Source organism: Galeopterus variegatus, unplaced genomic scaffold (genome assembly GCF_000696425.1).
Source record: "Galeopterus variegatus unplaced genomic scaffold, G_variegatus-3.0.2 Scaffold2318, whole genome shotgun sequence".
Classification (NCBI taxonomy): Eukaryota; Metazoa; Chordata; class Mammalia; order Dermoptera; family Cynocephalidae; genus Galeopterus; species Galeopterus variegatus.
This window is the reverse complement of record NW_007728429.1, coordinates 247,014-269,944: the sequence shown is the minus strand read 5'-3', so window position 1 is coordinate 269,944 and position 22,931 is coordinate 247,014. Positions and strand designations below refer to the sequence as shown.

General features: G+C 44.2%; 1 protein-coding gene across 1 annotated transcript in view; it reads right to left on the bottom strand.

The window, feature by feature from the left end:
- Positions 1–7,167: 7,167 nt before the first annotated feature.
- The window catches only part of KLHL38 (kelch-like family member 38), a 26,046-nt gene continuing 10,282 nt past the window's right edge, over positions 7,168–22,931 (bottom strand). Inside the window, exons 3-6 of the mRNA XM_008581296.1 lie at positions 20,716–20,880; positions 16,944–17,050; positions 8,552–8,646; positions 7,168–7,326 (exon numbers count right to left, since the gene is read on the bottom strand). Of these exons, the coding sequence (XP_008579518.1) occupies positions 7,168–7,326; positions 8,552–8,646; positions 16,944–17,050; positions 20,716–20,880 (526 nt within the window). The remainder of the gene's footprint in view (positions 7,327–8,551; positions 8,647–16,943; positions 17,051–20,715; positions 20,881–22,931) is intronic.

The window sequence follows — 22,931 nt, the reverse complement described above, 5'->3', positions numbered from 1 at the left end:
TGTAATTAAGAAAATGACTCAGATTGCAAGAAACTGTAGTGAGTCAAATGCGCTTGCTGGGAGTTTTACTCTGTGGGCCTGTGAGTGTGTGTGTGTGTGTGTAGTGGGGAAAGGGTGTGAGAAGAGAAGGGGAAGAACAAAGAGGGTGGGGGAGAGAGATGAAAACGGCTACAGAGCCTGGCCCAGAAGGTGCGGGAACTCAGTGTCCTGCCTGGCTGGTGCGATGACAGAATTCTATGTGCAGATGACATTCAAAGTCAGGCGGGCAGCACATCAGACTATCTAGGGAGCTTTTAAAAATACCAATATCTGGCCCTTACCAAAAGATACTAATTTAATTGGACCAGGCTGGGAATTGGAAATGAGCAAGCAGCTTTGAGAAAACCCTGCACGATTCTAATGGAAAGGGGCAAGTCTCTTGGAAATGGGGACTGGAAATGCTCAAGTAGCTTCGAGAGGACCCTGCATGATTCTAATGAATATCCTGACTGAGCACTGGGCAATTACATGCTTCTCCAGCATCTCTGTGGCCCCCGCTGTGTTGAATCTTAGCCATAGATCTTTCAACAGACTTCTTGGTGCTGGGTCTCCTTGTTCTCTCTTTCGTGTGACCGAGAGGCCAGATGATCACGTACAGCCTAGGAGAGGCCACCACCTGTTGCCGTAAATCAGGTGCAATTTCGTCATCTCTTTGCTCATGTATTTTCAGTATCTTATAACTACATCTGGATGGATGATCTGTTGTTTTCTGCCTTGTAGCAGCTTGTACAGTCACAGGGGAACGTATGTTGTGATGCCGCTGGGGTTTTTGCCCTGTAAATATAGACTAGGTGAGTGTATTTATAGAAAATCATGATGATTACCTTTGATTGCTACAGACCAGACCAGGCTTACACACAGCTCCTCTTTCCTTAATTTATTGTTGGGAAAGACTTCACATACATCACTTTCACAAAGGCCAGGTGAATCCTAAGCACTTCAGGGAAATTGCTGCTATGTGGGGGCTTCGGTGAGGTCAAATGTGGAGGAAGTGATCAGGAATCTCCCTAATGTAGTCAGAAAGATGAGCCATCTGGAAGGGACGAGTTCATGAATTATGCTGTGTCACTCCTGCCTTCTCTCTCTCCATGTATGTAAATATTTTTTCTGAACCATTTGAGGGTTAAGGGTGGACATCCTTGCCCCTTTATTCCTAAGCACTCCAGAGTGTATTTCCTACAACAATGTGTTAAGGCAGTGGTTCTTGATCTTGGTTGCATGCATTAGAATCTAATTCCACATAAGAATCTTCCAAGGCGCTTAAAACCAAAAACCAAAAACAACAACAACAACAACAAAAATCCCAGGCTGCACCCTGGAATATTTGAATAAGAGTGTCCGGGGGCATGGAACCTGACATCAGTATTTTTTAAAGTTTTTCAGATGATTCCAGTGTGCAGCCCAGGTTAAGAACCACTGCATTAAAGGATACCAGAGGCTAAAAAAATAAGAAGATGCCCCAATATGTTGCAATGGAGAAAAAGAGTCAGAAGGCAAGGTTAAGGAGTTGTCAAATGCAACAGCTTTGAAGTGTAATGGTTAAGTCCAGCCAGTTCCAAGAACTCAGCTTAGCCTTAAGAAACTGATGGCTGGTCTCCAAACATCCTTGCAATCTCCAGTTCACGAGCCATTTGCATCACGCGGCCCAGGGTACATGTGAGAGCTGAGGGTGAGACAGTACCCCTCGGCCCAAGGAGAAAGGAAGAGGGGACTTTGAGTTCCCCCTGATTCTCTATGCAGTCAACCATCTAAAGGGACAACTGCCGAGGAGAGTTAAGGAAGTGCTGGAGTGGCGAGGGTGTGATTGTTCTTTATGGGATGGGCTAGTGAGCCTGGGCTCCTGCATCTGTGGTTCTGCAAGGGGAGCAGACAGGTAAAGTGACACAAATGAGACTCAAGGTCATCATCCACAGTCTTAGGGGAACAGGTTTGGGCTGTTTGGTCAGGATGTAGCAATCAGCTGGGGACACTTTCTAAAAACTTTTTATTTTGAAGTAATTTCAAACCTACAAAAGAGTTGCAAGAATAGTATAAAGAACTCTGAGACCATTCACTCCGAGGCACTGACTGTGAATGCATTACCACATTTGCTTTATCATTGCCTTCCTTTCTCTGTATGTATTTCTTTGCATCCCAGCCATTTGCGGATTGAAGACAGACCCTTTACCCCTAATGTGTCAGCGTGCATTTCCCATGAACAAGGGCATTCTCTCATATCACCACGGTGCTGTGGAAATGAACAAAGACCAACCAAATGAGAAAAGCAAAGGCTATTTATTCTGAGCTTGCTGTAGCAAGGGAGTCAGACACCAACACTTGGGTTTTGGTAGAGACTCAAAAGCAAGCAGAGGAGTGGGAAAGCTTATAAAATGGAAAAAAAAGGAAGGCTTCGGTGTGCCCTGGTTGGAGGCTGTTGGCCAGGGGAAGTAGGAGGCAGCTACTTAGAAGCTGTGTGTCCTACGTGATGGGTTGGGGGTGTATCCGATTGGTTGGTCCTAAATTGGAAGTAGAGACAAAAATTAGGGCAGCTGTCAGTTACTAGGCAAGTCCAGGCCATTTTAGGCTTATTATTCTAAAAGTTATTGTTTAGCTTCCTGGATTCTTCCTAGAGATAGAAATCTGGCTTCCTGCAAGTCTGACTTTAGCAGGCTGGCTTCCCGGGCTGGTTATTATACCACTACCCCAGCCCAAACTGCAACTGAGGATCATTGTCATGTCTCTTTAATCTCCTTTAATCTGGAATCCTCAGCCTGTCTTTGTCTTTCATGACACCGACATTCTTGTAGCATACAGGCCACTTGTTATTGGTGAGGACAGCCTTGAAGCCACACATACATCCAATCTGTCTGTGAAAATGCATCCACAGCCAGCGCCCCTCCAGGCCTTGTTCCTTCAGTCTGGTCATGAAGGCGCTGGGAACTGTTTGGGTTTATCCAGTTCATGTAACTGGATAACCAGTACTTCATTGAGGACACAGATAGTCACGTCTACATGCAGGGCAGAGGGGAAGCTTGTAAACAGAGAGTGGTACCCACGGTCATGTTCTTTAGCAGCTAATCCTTCAGAAGGCCAAGAGAGTTTGTGAAATAGGTCTTGGTTCCAATTTTGGAAATCTGTTCTTTCATTAGCTCAGCCTCCCTCTGCACTTTACATGAGTAGACATTGGGATTTTCCCCTCCTTACCTCTCTTCTCTGCCACCTCTCTGCTCCAGTTTCCCATCTCTGCAAAGATGCCAGAAACATTTTCCAGACCCTGAGTGGAGAAGGTTGGGATGTTGTTCCTGCAGGATGGGGTACTGTGACAGCCATGTGTCCCAGGATGATTGAAATTAGCCTGTATTCTTTAAGAACATCACGGACTCAGAGAAAGTTTTGTTTTGAGCCTGAATGACTTTTGGGGGCAAGACTGCCACTCTGAAAACATTCACCCCTCAGTGACTCCAAGCTGCTGTCAAAGGGCAATTTCTGGGTCTGTCAACAGCTTGGATCATAGTTAAAATCCTTCTATCCTCATCCCCCCCCCCCTTTTTTTTGGGCAGCTGGCCGGTTTGGGGATCTGAACCCTTGACCTTGGCGTTATAACACTACACTCTAACCAACTGAGCTAACCGGCCTGCCCTCTCATCCCTCTTAATACCCTGAGCAATAACAAGTTTTTATTTATGAGGGATTAACTAAAATAAGTTTGCTGTGTGCAGCGGTTAAGTTTATGGTGTTTGGTGTCAAATTGTTTGGCTTAAATCTTTGCTATCTAACCGTATGTCCCTGGGCAAACTACTTAACCTCAGGTTCCTCGGTAGTGAAATGAGGACAATGTTAGCTGTTTTATAGGGTCAGAGTGAGGATTAAATGTCATGATAAATGATGGCATTTAGCACAGTGGTTGGCAAATAATAAACCCTCATTGAATGTTAATCATTGTTTTTACTTTGCTTATTGCTGAAGTGGAAAGCTAGAATTCATTTTCTAAAACTCATTTTGGGTGGCCGCTGTGGAAAGAGTATGGGTTTTAGTGTCACCCAGATGTGGACTTAAATCCTGGCTGTGCCCATCACTGGCTGGGTGATGTTGGACAAATGAACCTTTTCTGAGCCTCAATGTCCCCCATCTGTAGAATAGGAATGGTAATACTTTGCCAATTTGTCATTAGAATCCAAAAAAGAACCCATGTCAAGCACCCAGCACAGTGCCTCGAGCACTGTGATGCTCGAGCAGAGCAGATGCTGAATAAAGGAGGCTGTTAGCTATTTTCTTCTTTTCTCTCCCTTCTGACCCCTCCTGGACACACATCAGTGAGTTTCATTTTTTGAACAGGAAAGAGAGCAGCTATTTTGACATGTGCCAGGGCACTGATGGGATGAGAATTCCTTAGGATAATTATTACTATAGCTATTTACCATTTAATGGCACCCATAAAGGTCTAAAAAGCTCTTACCAGGTCAGGCTCCTTGCAACTTTTCTTAAGGCCCAGCCAAGGGAAGAGCGTGCAGTGGAAAAAATTAGTTTGGTATACCTTGTCCGTTCCTGGGGGTCCCAAGCCCTCTGTTTCCTGTGGTTTAGCATGGTCTCCCACCAGATTCCTGTCCTCCCTTGAGAGACAGAATCCTCTAGCTCTTTCCCTCCTCATCACCCTATTTAAATCACTGGTCTTTTGTGGCATCCTTTAGGGCCTGTGTGATGACGGGCAAGCTAAGCTGGGAGACTCATTGGAGCCCAGGGGTAATGGGTAACAGCCGATCAATGTGCCACTCCTTTCAGGGAATTTATTTATATTTTAAACAAAGGACTTCAGTCTTGGAATCCTGGATATTTTAGGGTGAAGAGAATTTCCAAAGTTTGCACTCATTTTCCTGTTATGGTCAAGACCCCACAGTTTGCAGGAAGGCGTGGGTTAAAAAGTCAGGTCTTCTGACTCTGGTTCCAGATTTCTTCCAATCTCTAGTGGGAAAATAGGTGAGGTGGGAGAAGAGCCTTGGTCAGATGGACTGATTCCGTCATCCTCCTCCTCTGCAGTGAGCCAGGGCTGAAGGCTGGGCTGTGCCTCGAATGTCAACCCCCTCCCAAATGTGCCTCAGCAGCAGCCAGTAACTGTTTGGACAGATGAGTTTCAGGTTTCCATGTTTTTATTTCATGTTGGGAGGGGAGGTAGTTCTATTTTCCAGATTTTAAAAATAAAGTTTGTTCATCTGCCCAGGGAAGAATGAATAGATTCTGAGTTCCAGGAAAGGTCATTTTTATTTCAAAATCCAGGTCTACTCAGTTAGACTCACGTTAAGAATGAACTCTCCCTGCCTCGGTTGCTGGGTTCTTCTCAGGCACCTGAGATAGCCCCTGCGGCTCGTCTGGGTCTCTCAGGTGCCTGGTAGAGAGAGGGGAGCGTGCGTGCTTTCAGCCCACCCACCTCACTGCCAGCCTGCATGTAGCTTCCTCTGCTAGTTACCCTGAGGGATTACTTCTACGAGGTTCCTACTAAATTGGAAACTGGAGCAAAATAATAAAATGATCACCTATTAATGCTAGGAAAGAGTGAAGCATCAGATCAGTGAGGCAGGGAAGGGTCCAGAGGGAATGGGAACAGGGAAAGGTATGTTTGGATGGAAGGGGTGGGTTGATTAAAGTTTAAAGAAAGAGGAGAAAACACTTCCAGAGCATAAGTTTCTCCCTGAATAACCCACTTCTAGGTGGGGAACCTTGACTGGGGAACAACTGAGGAACAGAGGGTGACATGAAGACAGAGGGTGAGGTAAGGAGAGAATGTTACTAAAACAGAGTTGGGAGAAGGTTGCCCAAAGCAAATTTCACCTGCTTTACAAGTTTGTTAGCATTGACTCCGCATTGGAAAACTTCACGGTTGTCACTTTGTGACCTATTAAATGCCCAGTTAAGTAGTATTCGCCTCTGGACTGCCTGTGGGAAGAGGTGAATAGTCCACCAATTAACTTTCACAAACTTTTTCTTTTTCTTCTTCCCAGATAAATCTTTAAGCAGGAAAGAACACAGAGACCTTGACCTGATTCATGCCTAACTAAAGCAGGACTGTGGGAGTCCAGTGCCTGTAAATCATGTTTGCTATCTGAACTCCTCAAAGAAAATCTTCCACTGAGGCCATTGGCCTCGGCCAGGGTTCACACGCGCTGACCAGTCCTTTGAAATCTCGTCTGCAGATAAAGGCAGGGCCCCAGCGGGCCTGTCTTACTGAGAGAATCCTGTTGTCTGTGATATAACCCAGAAGGATCCCCAAGGTGTCTGATGACATTTGCCTTTTGGAGGAAAAAAATATAACAAGGATTATAACACATTTTACATTGTCTTTTAAAGAGAGACCTTTAATCCGGCAATCCTAGATATTTTAGGATTCTAAAATTAGGAAGAAGATTAAGGCTTCAAGTTCAATTTACATTGATTTATGGGTTAATGAGGATTCAGCCACCACTATCTCCTCCACTGAGTTTTATATTGACATGGGCTTTTTTTAAAAAAACCCTGAAACCCAACCAGATTTGAGGCTACTAATAGCCAAGACTGGATTGTTAGGGGCTCAAGTCAAGGCTGGTATGGGGGCACAGGGTGAGGAAAAGTCTGAATGTGTGTGTGTGTTGGTTCTCTAAGTCGAGTATCAAATCATAGCTTTAGTACATGATGTCAGAATCATATGGGGTGCTTGTTTAAATCCCTGCTTAATATACTCCTAGGTTCTGCCCCAATCCTACTGAACCAGAGATTTGGATCAGGGGTGACCTAGAACTTTACGTTTTACCCAGTATCTCCATGTGATTCTAATGCACACAAAGATTGCTTTTAATGAGACTCAGCTTCTAAAACTTCTAATATGTTTAAATTTCAAATTCTTGGGAAAGAAAGACTGGTTATGTTCCTATTATCAATTGCTGAATAACAAATTGCCCCAAAACTTAGTGGCTTAAAACAATAATTATTTTATTTAATGATTTATGGGTCAGACATTTGAGCAGTACTTGGCTGGGTAGATCATCTCTGCATCAGCCTGGGCTGAGCTTTCTTGATGAACTAGGCCTGAAAGATCTACTTCCAGGACGGTGTGTTCATGTGACTGGCAGGTTGGTGCTGGAAGTTGGCTGGGGATTCAACTGGACCGTCAGTGGGGAGTCTTCAGCTCCTTTCCATATCGGCCTCTCCATGGGGCTGCTTGGGCTTCCTCGCGGCACAGCAGCTGGGTTCCAAGAGACTAACCAGTGAATGTTCCAAGAGACTAAAACGGAAGCCACAAAACCTCTTCTGACCTATCTTAGAAATCACTTCCACCATATTCTATTGGTCAAGAAAAAGACCAAAATTCAAGCATAGGAAAAATAGACTTAACCTCTTGAAATGAGGAGTAGCATATGCATAGAAGGAGCAAAGGAATTGATGGTAGTCATCTTTGAAGACTTTCTACTGTACCCTGCTTAGGTCAGTTGTTGACCCCTGGATCAATCAGTCATGGACATGTGGATGGGAACATAGTGTAGATTTAGCCACTGGGGGCTCAACCTCGGATATGCATTGAAGGGGGAATTGTTAAAATCTTGCAGGCACCCCACCAGATGTCTGACTATTACAGAATCTTATAGTTCATCTAGTCTGAGCTGTTGCTCAAGTTAGGAATTTCCCTTGGGCATTGGTTATCCATCCTTTGCTCAAAGTCTTCTGGCCTTTCCATGAGGCAGCCTGTTCCATGTCGAGACAGTTACTGCTGTTCAAACCTGATTCTGGTTCTCTGTAACACCTACCTATCACCCACTACAGAAACACTCAACTGTGGATTGTTTTCCTGAGTTTCTCCACTAGGCTCAACCTCTTTCAGGCCTGGGCCTGTGTATTTTGTGTATCCAGCCCCAGTCCCTGGCACATAATAGTTGCTAAGCAAATGCATGTTGGCTGTTCTTGAGTAAATTATGCACATTTCCCCCATTTACAATGATAGTGAAGTTGACTTTGATGTGGATTTTGAGTCTTCATCAAATAGTTCATTATTGTCATTATATTTTCTCCAAGCCAAAATCACCTGATGTAGTTTATGGTTAAAATGCAAGTGATAAATCAAATGAACACTTTCCTAAATATTGGCAACTGAGGGTAAATTCTTTAAAATCATAGGAGAAATTTCACCATATTGGAGCCAGAATTGAAATAACTGTAAACAGGAGCATTATTTGTTTTGTTGTCGTTTGGTTTAAAGCAGGGGTCAGCACACTATGGCCCCCAGGTCGAATCCTGATTTTGTAAGTAAAGTTTTATTGGAACGTAGCCACGTCCATTTGTTTTCTTACTGTCTATGGTTACTTTTGTTTTGCAACAGCAGAGCCGAGTAGCTGGGGCAGAGACGATATAGCCCTGAAAAGCCCCAAATATTTACTATCTGGCTCTTTACAGAAAAGTTTGCCAACACCTGGTAAAGGTCTCTCCTTGACCCCTTTGCTCATTGTTATTGTAATTGACAGGGTTGAAGGAGTCTTATCTCCATATTTCTACATTTCTAGACTTTACTCCCAACCGAAGAGGACTCTTTCCCACTTAGCCCATGGTGGAGACTCTGATGTTGCTGAACTTCTTTGGCAAAAACAAAGTAAATGTCCTTTACTTGACCAGCTAATAAGAACAGACAATGAACCAGCATAAGGAGCAGAGAACTTTTAACTTAATGGAAGAGCATGGGTTTGGGAGCCATAAAAATCAAACCCTGTAGCAGACCTTTATTATTCTTTTAGCTGTCTAGGATCCAGTCCTTCTTTGTTTTGGTAATAGCAGTTTATTTACTTCTTCCCTACTAAGTGCTGTCTTGGTTGACCTGCCCTACTCTTAGACATGTGATCCAAGCTAGGGCACTTTACCCAGAGAAGAATAGAATGTTAAGTTGATTCATGCCAGTGACGGTGGCCTGCAAGACTATTTTCTATCCCTTCCTGTTGTCTAGAGTCCTGGAGTTGCTCTGATCCCTGCTGCTTTTCAAGCCAGGTTTTCCCATCTTCCCTTTAATTCCATGCACTACATGGTATTCTTTTAATACTCCCTTTCCAATTAAAATTAATCAACTGGCTTCTATTGCTGGTAACTAAGTGATGCAAATAACTAATAATAATAATAAAGTGAAGAAATGTCCCAAGAAATGCAAATCAGAATGAGTACTTTTAGCCTATTGAATTAACAGAGATGTAAACAATGATGATACTCAGTTGTGCTAAGAATGCAGTGAGACAGCCATCCACATGAACTTTCACTGAGGTTGTTAATTGGTGTTTCCTTTCTGGAAATTAATTTTGCAGTACGTGTCAAGAGCATTAAAAAAATTCATACCTTTTAACCTAGCAATTCTATCTCTAGGCATTTGTCCTAAAACTGTAGCAGGACGTGGAGATACAGATTTATGTAGAAAGTGTTCACTGCAGTGTTATTTCTAGTAATAAGAAATTGGAATTTACTTAGATATTCAACATTAGTAGGATGGCCAAGTAAATTAGGGATGTGGTATCATATCATAGTTAAAAGTATGGGCTCTAGAGTTGGTCAGCCTGGATTCAAGTCCTGTTCTGCAGCCAACCAGCCATGCACTCTTGGGCCAATTGCACAGACTTCCATCTGTAAAATGTAAACAAACCGATATCACCCAGTTGTGGTAGCCAGCCTTCCAAGGTAGCCCACATTGATACCCACTTCCTCCTATTCATATCCTGTGTAGTTCCCTCCCACATTGGAGAGGTTGGCCTCTGTAATCAATAGGATACTGTAAAATGACAGAATGAGACCTCTGAGTCTGGTCATAAAAGGCACTGTGGCTTCTATTTTGATGTCTTTTGGATTACTCGCTCTGGGAGAATCCAGCCACAATGTTGGGAGGGCACTTAAGTAGCTCTATAAGATCCATGTGGCAAGCAACTGGGGACTCTTGCCCCATTAGTGAGCCATCTTGGAAGTGGATTCTCCAACCTCAGTCAAGCCTTCAGATGAAACATGCTGAATAACTGGCCGACATCTTGACTGTAACTTAATGAGAAACCCTGAGCCAGAACCATTCAGCTAAGCCACTCTCAAATTCCGGACCTACAGAACCTGTGTGAAATAATAAATGCTTATTGTTGGTTTAAGCCACTAAATTGGAGTAATTTATTATGTAGCAATAGATAACTAATACATCACCTGATAGGGTTGTTATAAGGATTAAATAATATAATGCTCACAAAGTGCTCTGCAAATTTGCTCTCAGTTAATAGGTACTTTATATCTATTAGTTTTTATTATTATTTAATACATCCATATGATGAAATATGATGGAGATAATAAAGCATAAATAAATAAACCAAAACGTTAACAGTAGTTATCTCTGGGATGGGATTATAATAATTTTCTTATATTCTTACATTCTTATATTATAGTATAATATATTATATTATAATAATTTTCTTATATTCTTATAATATATTATATTATTATAATAATTTTCCTATATTATTATAATCCCATCCTGGAGGTAACTACTCTTAATATTTTGGTTTATTTATTTATACTTTATTGTCTTCATATTTCATTGTATGGATATATTAAATGATAATAAAAACTAATAGATATAAAGTACCTATAAATTGAGAGAGACATATCCCATTTTAACCATATTACACTTACGTATGTATATATATTTAATATCTATCTATCTAATCTATCTAATACACAAACGTGTGTGTGTGTGTGTATAATAATCCTCTCCCGCATTGAATGGAAGAAAGAGTGGAGGCCTAGGGACCAGAGACATGGTATCTCAGTCAGGGTTCTTTGTCTAAAAGCAAAAGAAACCACCTCTGGCCAATGCACACAAAAAAGGAGTTTGTTGGAAAGATATGGACTAAGTCCCAGATTCCAAGGGAAAGGTGCAGCGTCAAGCCTCAGAGAGCCCAGGGCAGCAATCAATACCTAGAGCTTCTCCCGGGACCACTACTGGGAGCATCCAGCTCTAACTCTTGTTGGTCCTTGAGTAAGTAATTCCTCTCTGGATATAGTTTTGAGGGACAGAGAAAGTCCGGCTGGCTTAGCTTGGGGCATGCGCCCTTCACTTGCCTTGGGGAAAGTGGGGCCCACCAAGTCTACAAGCAGTGGGGGAGGGGTGCATGGTTTTCTAAAGCAAAACCGAGGTGCTATTACAAAAAGACAGGGGCATGAATGACCAGCAGGAAAAATAATGTATATCCACTATACCTGGGTTCTAGTTTCAGTTTTGAAACTAAGTACCTGTATGGACTTAAGTTAACTTCTGTAAACCTCAGCTTATTCATTTGTTAAATGGGGATGATGCTGCCTGACCTGTGTTTTTAGGGAGACCAAATAAAGTAAGTGAAGAATTACAGGTCCACTGTCCTTATCTGAAGTCTTAGGAGCAAGATGTGTTTTATGTTAAGAATTCTCATCCTTCAGTAATGAGAGGCAAAATATACTGTTGTGTGGATACAGTGTATCAGTGGATCAGTGAATACAGTGTATCAGTGGATGTGAAACACTCCACTGGGATCTGATTCAGCCCCTCATGATCAAACAAAGATATTCCTACATCAAAAAGTATGGGATGCACCTAAAGAGGGACAAATAAAAACTAAAAATAGTTCTATGTCAATTTTTGCCATCAGGCTTTGCTGCCAAATGAATTTGCTGCAAATATACAGAAAGAAACAAACAAGCCAAAATTTGGTTTTTAGAGTTTTTTGGATTTTGGAATTGTGATAAAGGATTGAGGATATGTGTGGTTTTTATCATCCTAAGTTAATTTCTTCCCAAACATTTGTTTCCCATCTTTTCTAGTTGGTCTCTGGTGATCTTTTCCTCCTTTATTTAGATTGAAGAGGAAGAGACCAACATGGCTTCTGTCACTCTTAGGAAACCCAAAGAGTGGTAGGTTGAGGCACTGGAAAAGCCAGTGTTCCAACTCTAGTTGGATCTCTCCCCTTATGAATTTAGTTCTCATTTCTGGGTCAGCACCTGATAGTCATGACCCCAGAGGAGACCAGTGAATCATCCAGTCATGGGGTTTGGAGGTGATTCAGCAAGATTGAAGTGGAGTCAGGAGTGCTTTTGGCTGAAGTTCTCTAAGGTACTGATTACACATCCAATTATGCAACCGGTCCTGGGGCCCACATTGTGGTACAACCTGATTCTCACCCAGACTAAGCATGTGAAACAGGGCCTTGGAGCCCAGGGAAACTGTTCCTGCCAACATGGTTCTCTTTCCTCATTTCAGAGGATGGAAGATGGACTTAGAGCCACCTCCGTCCATATTTACCCTCTTGACCTTGTCCTCTTCCTCTGAACCAAGGTCAGAAATGATTTGGGGGACCCAGAAATGACCTGTCTCACATCCTTTTGATGTGTTGTCATCCCTCATGGTGTGGGGGGAGACTTCTCCAGGCTGAATCAATTCCTAATGTCTAACATCCAATAATTAGAGACTCATTTATATGGAATAAGATTTTATCTCTGTTCTTGTAGGCAGTGTAGGACCAGAAATCATGAGCTTGGGTTCAAATCCCATCTCTGCTGCTGACTGTGAACTTGGCCAAGTCGCTTCATCTTTCTGAGCTTCATTTTTATCAATTGAATTGGGGAGGGGTGGAGTGGGGGCTCCACTAGCTTTAATATCCTAGAATTATCTTTGAGAATGCTGTCTATGAACTCTTTCCCTCTCACTCTCCATTTGTCCAATAAATATTTATTGAATATTTGTTGTGTGCACTGTTTTAGGCATTGAAGATAAACAGCTCTGCTCTTAGCATATATTCTAGTGTGATAAGGCAGAAAATAATCTTAAGAAAGGAAATGGGAGGTATTGGTAGGTGCTACAAGGTGCTACCATGACTACACTAGACGGTGGTCAGAGATGGAGGTGGGAATGACCTTGGCATATTTGAACACTAGAAAGAAGGCACTGGGGCTGAAGCATAGTGAGTAGAAAGTGTTTGAAGAGAAAGTCAGGGGTGACCAGGGCCTTGTAGATCAGAATAAGGAGTTGAGTTTTGTGCTGAGTGTGAAGGGAAACCAATGGCAGAGTAACATAATCTGATTTACACTTTAAAAATACCACTCTGAAATGTGATACAGCACTTCCCATCTACCAGAATAGCTAACATGAAAAAGACAGACAATACCAGATGTCGTTGAGGATATGGAGCAGCTGGAACTCTCATACACTGCTGGTGGGAGTAGAGATTGATACAACAAGTTTAAGAAACTGATTGGCTGTATCTACAAAGCTGAATTTGTGTGCACCCCATGACTCAGCAATTTCATCCCTAGTTATGTATTCAACAGATATGCGTACAGACGTTCACCAAAGATACGCATATAAATGTTCATCATAACTCCAAATGGGAAACTATACAAATGCCCACTAAGAGTCAAACAGATACATGAATTATGGTATAGTTATATAATTCAGGACCGTAAGCAATGAGAACGAACAAACTGTGAGTGCACATAACAACATAGACGAGTTTCACAAACATAATCTTGAGCAAAAGAAGGCAGTCTGAAGAGTTCAAACTATTCACTTCCATTTATGTGAAGTCCAAAAACAGAGACAACTAATCTAAGGTGTTGGAATCAGGATAGTGGTCACCTTTAGAGAGTCGAATTCTGAATGGGGATGCAGAAGGGCCTTCTGGGATCCTTTAATGTCCCATTTCTTGATTTGGATACTGGATACATGAATGTGTTCAGTGACTTTCTCTAATCATCCATCTGCTCCTGCTTCCCCAGGCTGAATGGGCCTTGAGTATGGAAAAGTGGAATGAAGAACGTAGGAGAATATTTATCCCTGGCCACTGTAGACCACTGTCTGCTTTTACATGTACTACCCCAGTTTTCTCAAGAGTGTTGGGCAGATGAGGCTCATCCATTTTACGGGCAAGGACACCATAGCTTAGTGACCTGCCCATGGTCCCATGGCCAGTACAGGGAGGGCCTGACCTCAGACCCAGGCCCTCGCATGCTTTACTCCAGGCCTGCTGGTGCTTCCATTTCTCCATGTGGACTCTCTGGACTGCACCAAGTGAACTTCAGGCCTCCAGCAAGCTCCATGGCTTGGAAATGCATTTGCATTTGAGAATTTGGGGCTTGAAACGAATTCAAGAAACTACAGTGTTTTGACCATTATCTTTGTTTACACAGATTTATCTCAAATTACATTTTTTTTAAGAAATGTTTTTTGATTAAGGTTGGAGGTCCATTAAACTCTGGGGGAGAAGGAGTGGTTTTTAATTCTCGGATTTTCTCAGCCTCACTGCATGGATATATAGAATTGTGTGTGACACATTTTTATTCTAACCACAAAATTTCCTGGATTTCCAGTCACTGAATAATGAAATAAATCATCATTCCAGATGAAAAGAAGGGGGCAATTTTAAGGGCAAAAGCATTTCCTTGAAAACTTTTTGAGAAACTGAGGCCTTGACCACACTCACGGGGACTGAGCCCTCATGGGATAAGTGTCCTGTGTCTTGGGCATGGAAGACCAGGTCACTGTGTCCCCATAGTATGAAGGTCAAGGGTCTGAGGTCTGTTGAGTCTCTGTTTCTATAAATCAACAGCTTTCGCTAATAGCTAAGCACTGTTTGTTAAATAGGCAAATAAGAGAGTTCTCTTTTCGGCCAGTTGAAGAGATGGAGTGTGGGGCACCAAGGCAAAGAGCATTGGGTGGGCCCTTGGCTCCCATTTTATTTGTTATCTAATCAGGTGGAGGCTGTTTATTCTCCCACATGTAAAGGAACTCTTGGGTCTGGAAGCACCGTCAGAATTCTTTTAGGTGGGAAACCATTGAAAGGATGTAAACAAGGAAGACATCTGGCCAGATTTATCTTTTAGAAAGATAAGTGGGTTAATTCCTCCCCACCCCACTAGGATTGCCCCTCCCATCCAGACTCCTGGTGGCAGGGGACAGCGAGTTGGAAGGGAATGGAGCCAGGGAGAGCAGTGAGGAGGCTGTGTTTTAGTCGGTTTCTGTTGCTTATAACTAAATATCTGAAACTGGGTAATTTATAAAGACATGAAACTTATTTCTTACAGTTTCAGAAGCTGGGAAGTCCAAAGCCCAGGGAACACATCTGGTGAGAGCGTTCTTGGTGGGTGACGACTATCCACAGTAACTCAGGCTAACGCGTGGTGAGAATGGGCTGAGAAAGACACCTGACCTTCTCCCTTGCTCTTCTTATGAAGCCATCAGTACCACACCCATCACTCCATGAATGGATCAAGCCATTCACCAGGGCACAGTCCTCACAAGCTAATCACCTCTCAGAGATCCCACCTTTCAAATACCATATTAGATGTCCCGCCCTCTTCCCCTTGTTACAATGGAGATCAAGTTTCCAATACATGAACTTTTTGGGGACACATTTGAGCCATAGCAGGCTTCTTTGCACAGTATGGGTGAAAGATCATTGTGTCCCCATCCAATGCATCCACCGAGCGCTGCCATCTCTTCCCTCCCATCTTTTCTGCCGTCATTTTTATACATTTTACTTCTACATAGGTTATTATCCCCACCATTCATAGTTATTATTTTTGCTTTAAACATTTATATGGGTGTCTTAAGTACCTCCTCCTTATCAAGCCCTGAGGAGAAGGAGAATATTGTAGTTCCTAAAATGTAATCGGGGCAGCCATGTGCTACAAGGGTTGAATGACTTTCTAGAGTCTTCTTCCATGTTGGGAGATCTGGAGAGTTACTGTTCAGGATTATGGGGTCACATCATCACTTCCAGTGAGGAACTGGGGACAAGGACAAGTGCCCACCATCCTCTGTGATGGACAGAGAAATGCAAGGACCCACCAACTGGGTGCAATCTCTGTCACGGATCCCTGCAGTGAGGGAGAAGACGGAGAGGGTGGGAGATAGAGAAATACATGGTCCCAACCTGCCTTGCGAAGGAGTTGAGTGGTGAAAGAGCCAGCACAGGGTAGCCAAAACTTGAATACCTTCATCCCACCTCATATTCCCATTTTACAGATGGGGAAATGAAGGTCTAGAGGAAGGAAGTGAACTGTAATAATTGTTACAAGCTGTCGAATGCTGCCTACTTTATGGACAGTGCCTCTTACAATCCTGGCAGCAACCTGCTGAGGTTGTGTATTAATTTTCTGTGGCTGCTGTAACAAATTACCATAAACATGAAAGATTAAAACAACAGAAATTGATTCTCTCATGGTTTTGGAGGCCAGAAGTATAAAATCATGCTGTTGGCAGGGCCACATTTCCTCCAGAGGCTCTGGGGCAGACCTGCCTCTTCCAGGTCCTGGTGGCTTCAGGCATTCCTTGGCCTGTGGGCTGCATAACTCTAGTCTCTGCCTCAGTCTTCACACAAAGCTCTCCTCTGTGTCCCAAATCTCCCTCTGCCTTTCTCTTATGAGGACACTTGTCATTGGGATGAGCGCCTGCCCAGATAAACCAGGATGTTCTCGTCTTGAGATCCTTTACTTAATCACATCTGCAAAACCCCTTTTCCCAAATAAAGTTCTATCTTGGGGGCCAAGGGGGGTCATCATTCAACCCACTACAGGATGATATAGCTATCATCTCCATTTTACCAAGGAAGACACTGAAGTTCAGAGCGGTGAGGCGACCTTCCCAAGGCCGCGCAGTCAGCAGATGGCAGAGGTGGGCTCCACGGCCATTTCACTTTGCAGTGCACTATATTTAATAGCAGTAATAATATAATAATCATGGCTAACCTACGGACAGCCTTACATATTCCATTACTTGTCTCAAAAACTCTGTGAGGAGGCAGGTATTATCATAATCCCTATTTTAGAGATGAGAAAACAGGAACAGAGAGGTTGATTAATTTTCCCTGGGCCACACAGCCAGTGAGGAGCAGAGCCAGGGTGCTCTCTTCTACTCCGAGACACTGTTTTACCTGCTCCTCCACAGACACCAAAGCTCACCACATACAAACCATCTTTAGATGTTTTCAGTGGTGGCTGGTGAGTTTCAAAAGGGGTTCTCAAAACGAGCCCCTGAGATCTAATGGGGAGAAGGACCACAGGCAAGATTGCAGAGATTTGGAGGGCCGGCCCATGGCTCACTTGGGAGAGTGTGGTGCTGATAACACCAAGGCCACGGGTTCGGATCCCTATATAGGGATGGCCAGTTTGCTCACTTGGGAGAGCATGGTGCTGACAAAATCAAGTCAAGGGTTAAGATCCCCTTACTGGTCATCTTAAAAAAAAAAAAAAAAAAAGATTGCAGAGATTTGGGACATATAGGAACACCTGGAGGAAGGAAAACTTTCTGTGACTTGGGAGGCTTCCATGCCTTTCTCATGCATTCACGTCCTAGCTGGGCACCCCATGGCAAGCTCCCCCTTCCTTCTGCTGATGGCACAGGCATCCTGTGGGCCGGCCAGGCTGGAAACTGCTCTCTCTCTTCCTTGATGTCCCCCCACCCCTTTAGTGACAGACAATTAGTCAATTGGATCCAATTAGTGATTCCTGTGGCTTCTGCTTCCTTGTTTCATGTCCCCCTCTCTTCCCTTGTTACTCATTGCTACTGTTAGTGGTCATAGCTCATCATTCCTCCCAGGGGACAGGAATAGCCTCCCATCTAAACTTTCTATACTTCTCCATCCTTCCCACTGGCTGCCTGCAGGACTCACTTGGTCAAAGAACTCTATGCCCTACTCGTGGCCATTCAACCCTTCCCCCATGTGCACTTCCCCACCTCATGCCATTCTACAAAGGTATCTTCTCTCTCATTTTTGCTGCATCTTAAATGCCTGGACTGCCATTTATTCATTATTCATTCATTCATTCATTCATTCATTCAGTCTGCATGCATTCATTCAGTCATGCACTCATGCATGCATGTATGCATTCAACATGTATTAGTTGATTGCCTACTGTGTGTCAGGTACCAGGAAAACAGATGTAGGCGTCTGCACAGCCCTTCCATTTGGGTGGGGGTTTCAACTAAATAAACTCAGGAAAGAAAATAAAACAATGAGTAATTATGATAAAAGATATGAAGGGAAGAAATGAGGAGTGAGAGAAATAATGCAGAGAGTGGGGCGCCTACTTTAGTTAGGGTGGTCAGGGAAGGGTGCTGACGAGGTGCTGGAAGGTTCTTGAGATGCCTGAGTGAGGTGATGCAGGAAAGCCCTTAGCGGTGCTAGATGCAGAGTAAATGAGCAGTAAGTGTTAGACATGATCACTCACTGATTCATTCATTCAACAAATATTTTTTGAAGGCTAATTGTTACAATCATGTGCATAGATATCAGTAATCTCAGTCCCAGGTGGAGAATGGTCTATGCTCCCTCAAACCCATTAGCATTCTTAGTTTTGCCCTTCAGATAAGTAAGCCAAATAAATCCATACCCAAAGTGGGAATTAATCCTGTTTTCTTCCCCAACACTCCACAAAAGATAAATGTCCCAGAGGCCCTGCTAATGAATTCTACTGCTTTTCTCCTCGGTCTTATCGTTGGCATAGCTGTCTCTGCCTTGCTTCTCTTACAGCTCCTTTCAGAAGATTTTGATTTTGCAGTTGCCCTGAGGTGGGCCTCTTGTCTCTGAATGTAGGCAGTACTGACAGGTCTTTTGGGGAAACTGCAAAGACAGCCTCTGATTTTGAACAGGACAGACCTCTGTATCTCCCTAACTTACAAACACCTCGGATTCTGTCAGTGTCCTCAAAGCACCATTTCCTTCTGGACCGCTGACTTGCTATGGGAGGGTTACTGGGGAATTCTGGATCCCAGGCCCTGGCATTCTAATTGAATCAAACAAGTGAAATGAAGAGGAAAAGAGACTCATGGATATCTTTATGGAAAACAAAAACCAAATTCCCCACATGAAGAGAATGACGTGGTATTTGAACGGGAGCCTAGAACTCCTATGAGATTGCGTGGGAGCTGACATTTCAGAAACCAGACCCCCACCCCCACTCCAGTGCCCTCCACATCGGACTCTGCTTTAACTGCAGCCTCTCATGACATCACCTCAAAAGCTTAGGTTGGCAAGACAGAGAACAGGACATCCCAGCAGGTGACATTGTGCCAACAGATTAGTTTTCTTAGATAAATTCTTATGCCTGACCCTGAGCTTCTCCTCACGGACCCTAATTCTTTTTCAATTGGTATTTGGTGAATGTTGCTTATCTTGGGCTTTGGAGAAGCTTCTTGGAATTTATGTCCTGTATACATTTGCCATTAGACCTTGGAGTTCGGTAAAAAATTTCTAGTTTCTGTGGAATTGTTTAGTTTAGTTCAACACACATTTACTGAGTATCTTCTCAGTGCCAGGCCCCATGCTAGCTGTGGGGGATACAGAGACATGGTCTATGCCTACAAGATGCCCATGATGAAATGGGGGAGATAAGTCAGCATCATGGTGGCCCTGCCTGGGGCAGAGTGGGAGAATGGCTCATGAGGAATGCCTTCCTAGGGAGGTGGTATCTGTAGTGGGTGGAATAGCATCTCCCCCAAATTCATGTCTACCTGCACCCTCAGTATCTGACATTATTTAGAAATAGTCTTTGCAGATATAATTAAAGTAAGGATCAAGATGAGATCATATTGAATCAGGGTGGGCCCCAGATCCTAATGAGAGACAGAAAAAGACACACAGAGAAGAAGACCATGTAAGGATGGAGGCAGAGACTGGAGTGATGTGGCTGCAAGCCAGGGACTGCTGGCTGCCCCCCAGAGGCTGGGATGAGGCAGGGAAGGATTCTTCCCTAGAGCTTTTGGAGGGAGCATGATCCTGCCAACACCTTGATTTTGAACCTCTAGCCTCCAAAACTGAAAGAGAATAAATTACTATTGTTTTAAGCCACCCAGTTTATGGCACTTTGTAACAGCAGCCACAGGAAATGAATACAGCATCTGAGTATCTGGGAGGAGCCCTGAAGGGCAGCTGCCAAAGTCCCACCACCTGCTTTCCTGTCCCTTTTCCTGTTCAAGCACCTCAAGCTGGAAAATGCCATTGCTCTGTAAACGCAGGAGCTGCATTCCCTTCCCTGTTCATTCCATGATTCCCCTGTTTAGCGTGATGCTCGGCATATAAGGGTTTCTGGTCAATATTTGTTGAATGCATGAGTGGCTGAGTGTGTGAATGAATGAGTGAACAGAAGAGTAGTCAGCAAGCTGCAGGAAATGGGTCCTCAGGTGTGAAAAGCCATGGTAGCACGAGGGGAAGGGGCTACTCCAGGTCAGCAGGGTCAATTTCTGTTCCTTGGTAAAAGTGGATATTTACGGAAGCTTTTCACTGGGGACGTGCAGGCTAGACAGTAATAAGTGCAGAGAGGAGTCCTGAATAGGAAGGAGGACAGGGAACTTAGCTGTGTCCATTGCCCACTTTATGCTCGACACTGTACTGTGTCCCTTAATGTTCATTATCTTCCTTGTCCTTGAAACAATCCCTCAGGGAGGTCAAAATTTCCTCATTTTCCATATGTGGAAGCTGAGGCTCAGAGAGGCGAAGGAACTTGTCAGAAGCGGTACTGCCAGTGAGTGGCAGAACCCGAACCGGACTCAGCTCTCTCTTGCTCCCACGTTTGTTCTCTGTAGTGCAATGTGTTTCCACTAACAGCGAATTGCTGGGAAGGGAAAGTGGTCAAGATCCCTGAGGATGAAAAAGTCTTTAATGCCTTCCAAGTTCAGATGACGGGAGGGGGAGTTCTCTGAAATACGATCCAGGAAGATGGAGCACTTGAGGAGTGCTGGGGATCCGGATCATCTGAAGGCTACATGCTGTCAGCTGGTCTCCAGCAGGGTTCTCTGGCAAAAAATCAATGTCATTTTCTCGCCTACTGTTTTTCATATACTCTGGGAAATACTGTTCATCGTTCTCAGATCTGTAATAATAATTATTAAAGGTTAGACACCATCTGGGTTCCTACCTGATTTAACCCCCAATTTGTCTGATTTTAAGAGGTGGGGACTTTGGGACTTTGTGTTGTTCACCGGAGAGAGTGTATACTGAAGAGGAACAGGCAGAATCAAAAGGGAGGGACCACCTGGAGGGACAGTGGAGGTTCCAGGCTGGGGCTCACATTCAGAACCACCACTGTTCATGGGCAGAGAATCAGGAAGGGTGTGAATGGGTTGGGGCCAGGATTCCAGTGACTCTGTCCTGCTGGGGCCATGCCGCTCTGCCAGGGGATAGCCCAGTGCAGTATCTGGCTGGCCACGTGCTGGCCCGTGGATGGTGTGATGGTGCCCTCCGCATAGCCAGCTGGGGAGGGTGGTCCAGTGCTGAAGACCAGCAGCCGCCTCCATGCCCCGCTCCCTGCTGCCCATGCTCGCTCCCCCTTCTCACCCCTCTCTTGCTATTTTCTCTTCTGCTCCCCCCTCTTTTTTCTGCTCACCCTTTTATGGTGGGACAGGGTGTTTGATATTTTTGTTAGTTTTTTCCTACTTAACCCTTGCTCCATTTCATGTCTCCCCCTTCCCTTGTCGCCTGTTGAAACGATTAGTCAGGCCATTTGAGATTTTTTACTTAAAACGTTTCAGTTTAACTGCTGCTGGCTAAATATATTTTGACCTCAACTATGGACTGTGACTCTCTACTGAGCCAGTGAGGCCAAGGAAGCCTTGTGCCAAAACTGTCTCTTTCTTTGTGGACTGAGAGTATCCTCAGCAGACTAGAAAGGATCCCTCATATGCTGAGATCTGTTTTGCCATCCAATTCAGATATTGGGTTTGGCCAGTGGGATGCACAGGTGTGTGGACTCATCTGCCACAAAAGCATCTTATCGACACACAAAGCTGGCCTGTGACGTGTTTCCAAATGCTTGGCCCTGGTGCCATCTTCTTTATAAATCCCAGGAGGCAATTTACATAGTTCTTCTGTGCCCCAGGGAGACTTGGACAAGCTTCAAGTAGCTACAAACTCTGGCAGCTTATTAAATATTGGACTGAGAGGAAAGGAAAAGAAAGTCAAGGCATTAGCAAGTCTCTGACAGAAGGATTTTTGGAGACCACAGAAGGAGTTTATAGATGCAAGACACCCACTTCTAAATCCAGGCAAATAGACCTTTCTGGATAAAGCCCCCAAACCTCCAGGCTTGATCCAGGTAGGCCAGGACACTTCACACCCCACCAGGACTTGCCAAACCCAGTTCAGGGTGGGAAAGGGAAGAAAAGAGGGAAGGACAGGATGAGCCCTTTGCAGAGGATCTGGAGCACTTAATACAGTGCCTGCGCACACTTACCTCTGAGTTTGAGATGGAGACCCCAGCGACATGTAGATTCAGCCTCTTTATTCAGTTATTAATTCTTCGATTCATTCAACATGAACAGGACAGATATTAGCAATCTAGAGGGGAAGACAGCAACCAAACAGGTGTAGAATGAGGGTCACAAGGGGGAAGTGTAGGGGTCAGTGGGGGCATTTCATAGGTGAGCTGACCCAAGCCAGGCTGGGGAGGGGTACATGGAAGGCCCCCTTGATGCAGGATTTTTAATCCGGTGTGTAGGGTATAAATTGAAATTACGTCAGGTGAAGGGGTAAGAGGGAAGTGAATCAGGTAGTGATTCCTCCTGAGGCAGGAGTGAAAGAGAGTATGGAATAATCACGAATGGCTGGAGCAGAGAAGATGAGGCCAGAGCGGGAGGCAGGTGTTGGGCTGAGGAAGGCCCTAGAGGCTAGATCAAAGATTGGGGGCTTTATGCAAATGTCTCCAGGAACCATTCAAGCAGGAGAGTAACGTGATCAGGTTTGTGTTTTGAAAAGGTGACTGGGCCGCGCCTGTGGCGCACTCGGGAGAATGGTGCACTGGGAGCACAGCATCGCTCCCGCCACGGGTTCGGATCACAGCGCTCACTGGCTGAGCGCGGTGTGGCTGGTCTCCAAAAGGACAAAAAAAAAAAAAAAAAAAAAAAAAAAAAAAAAAAAAAAAAAAAA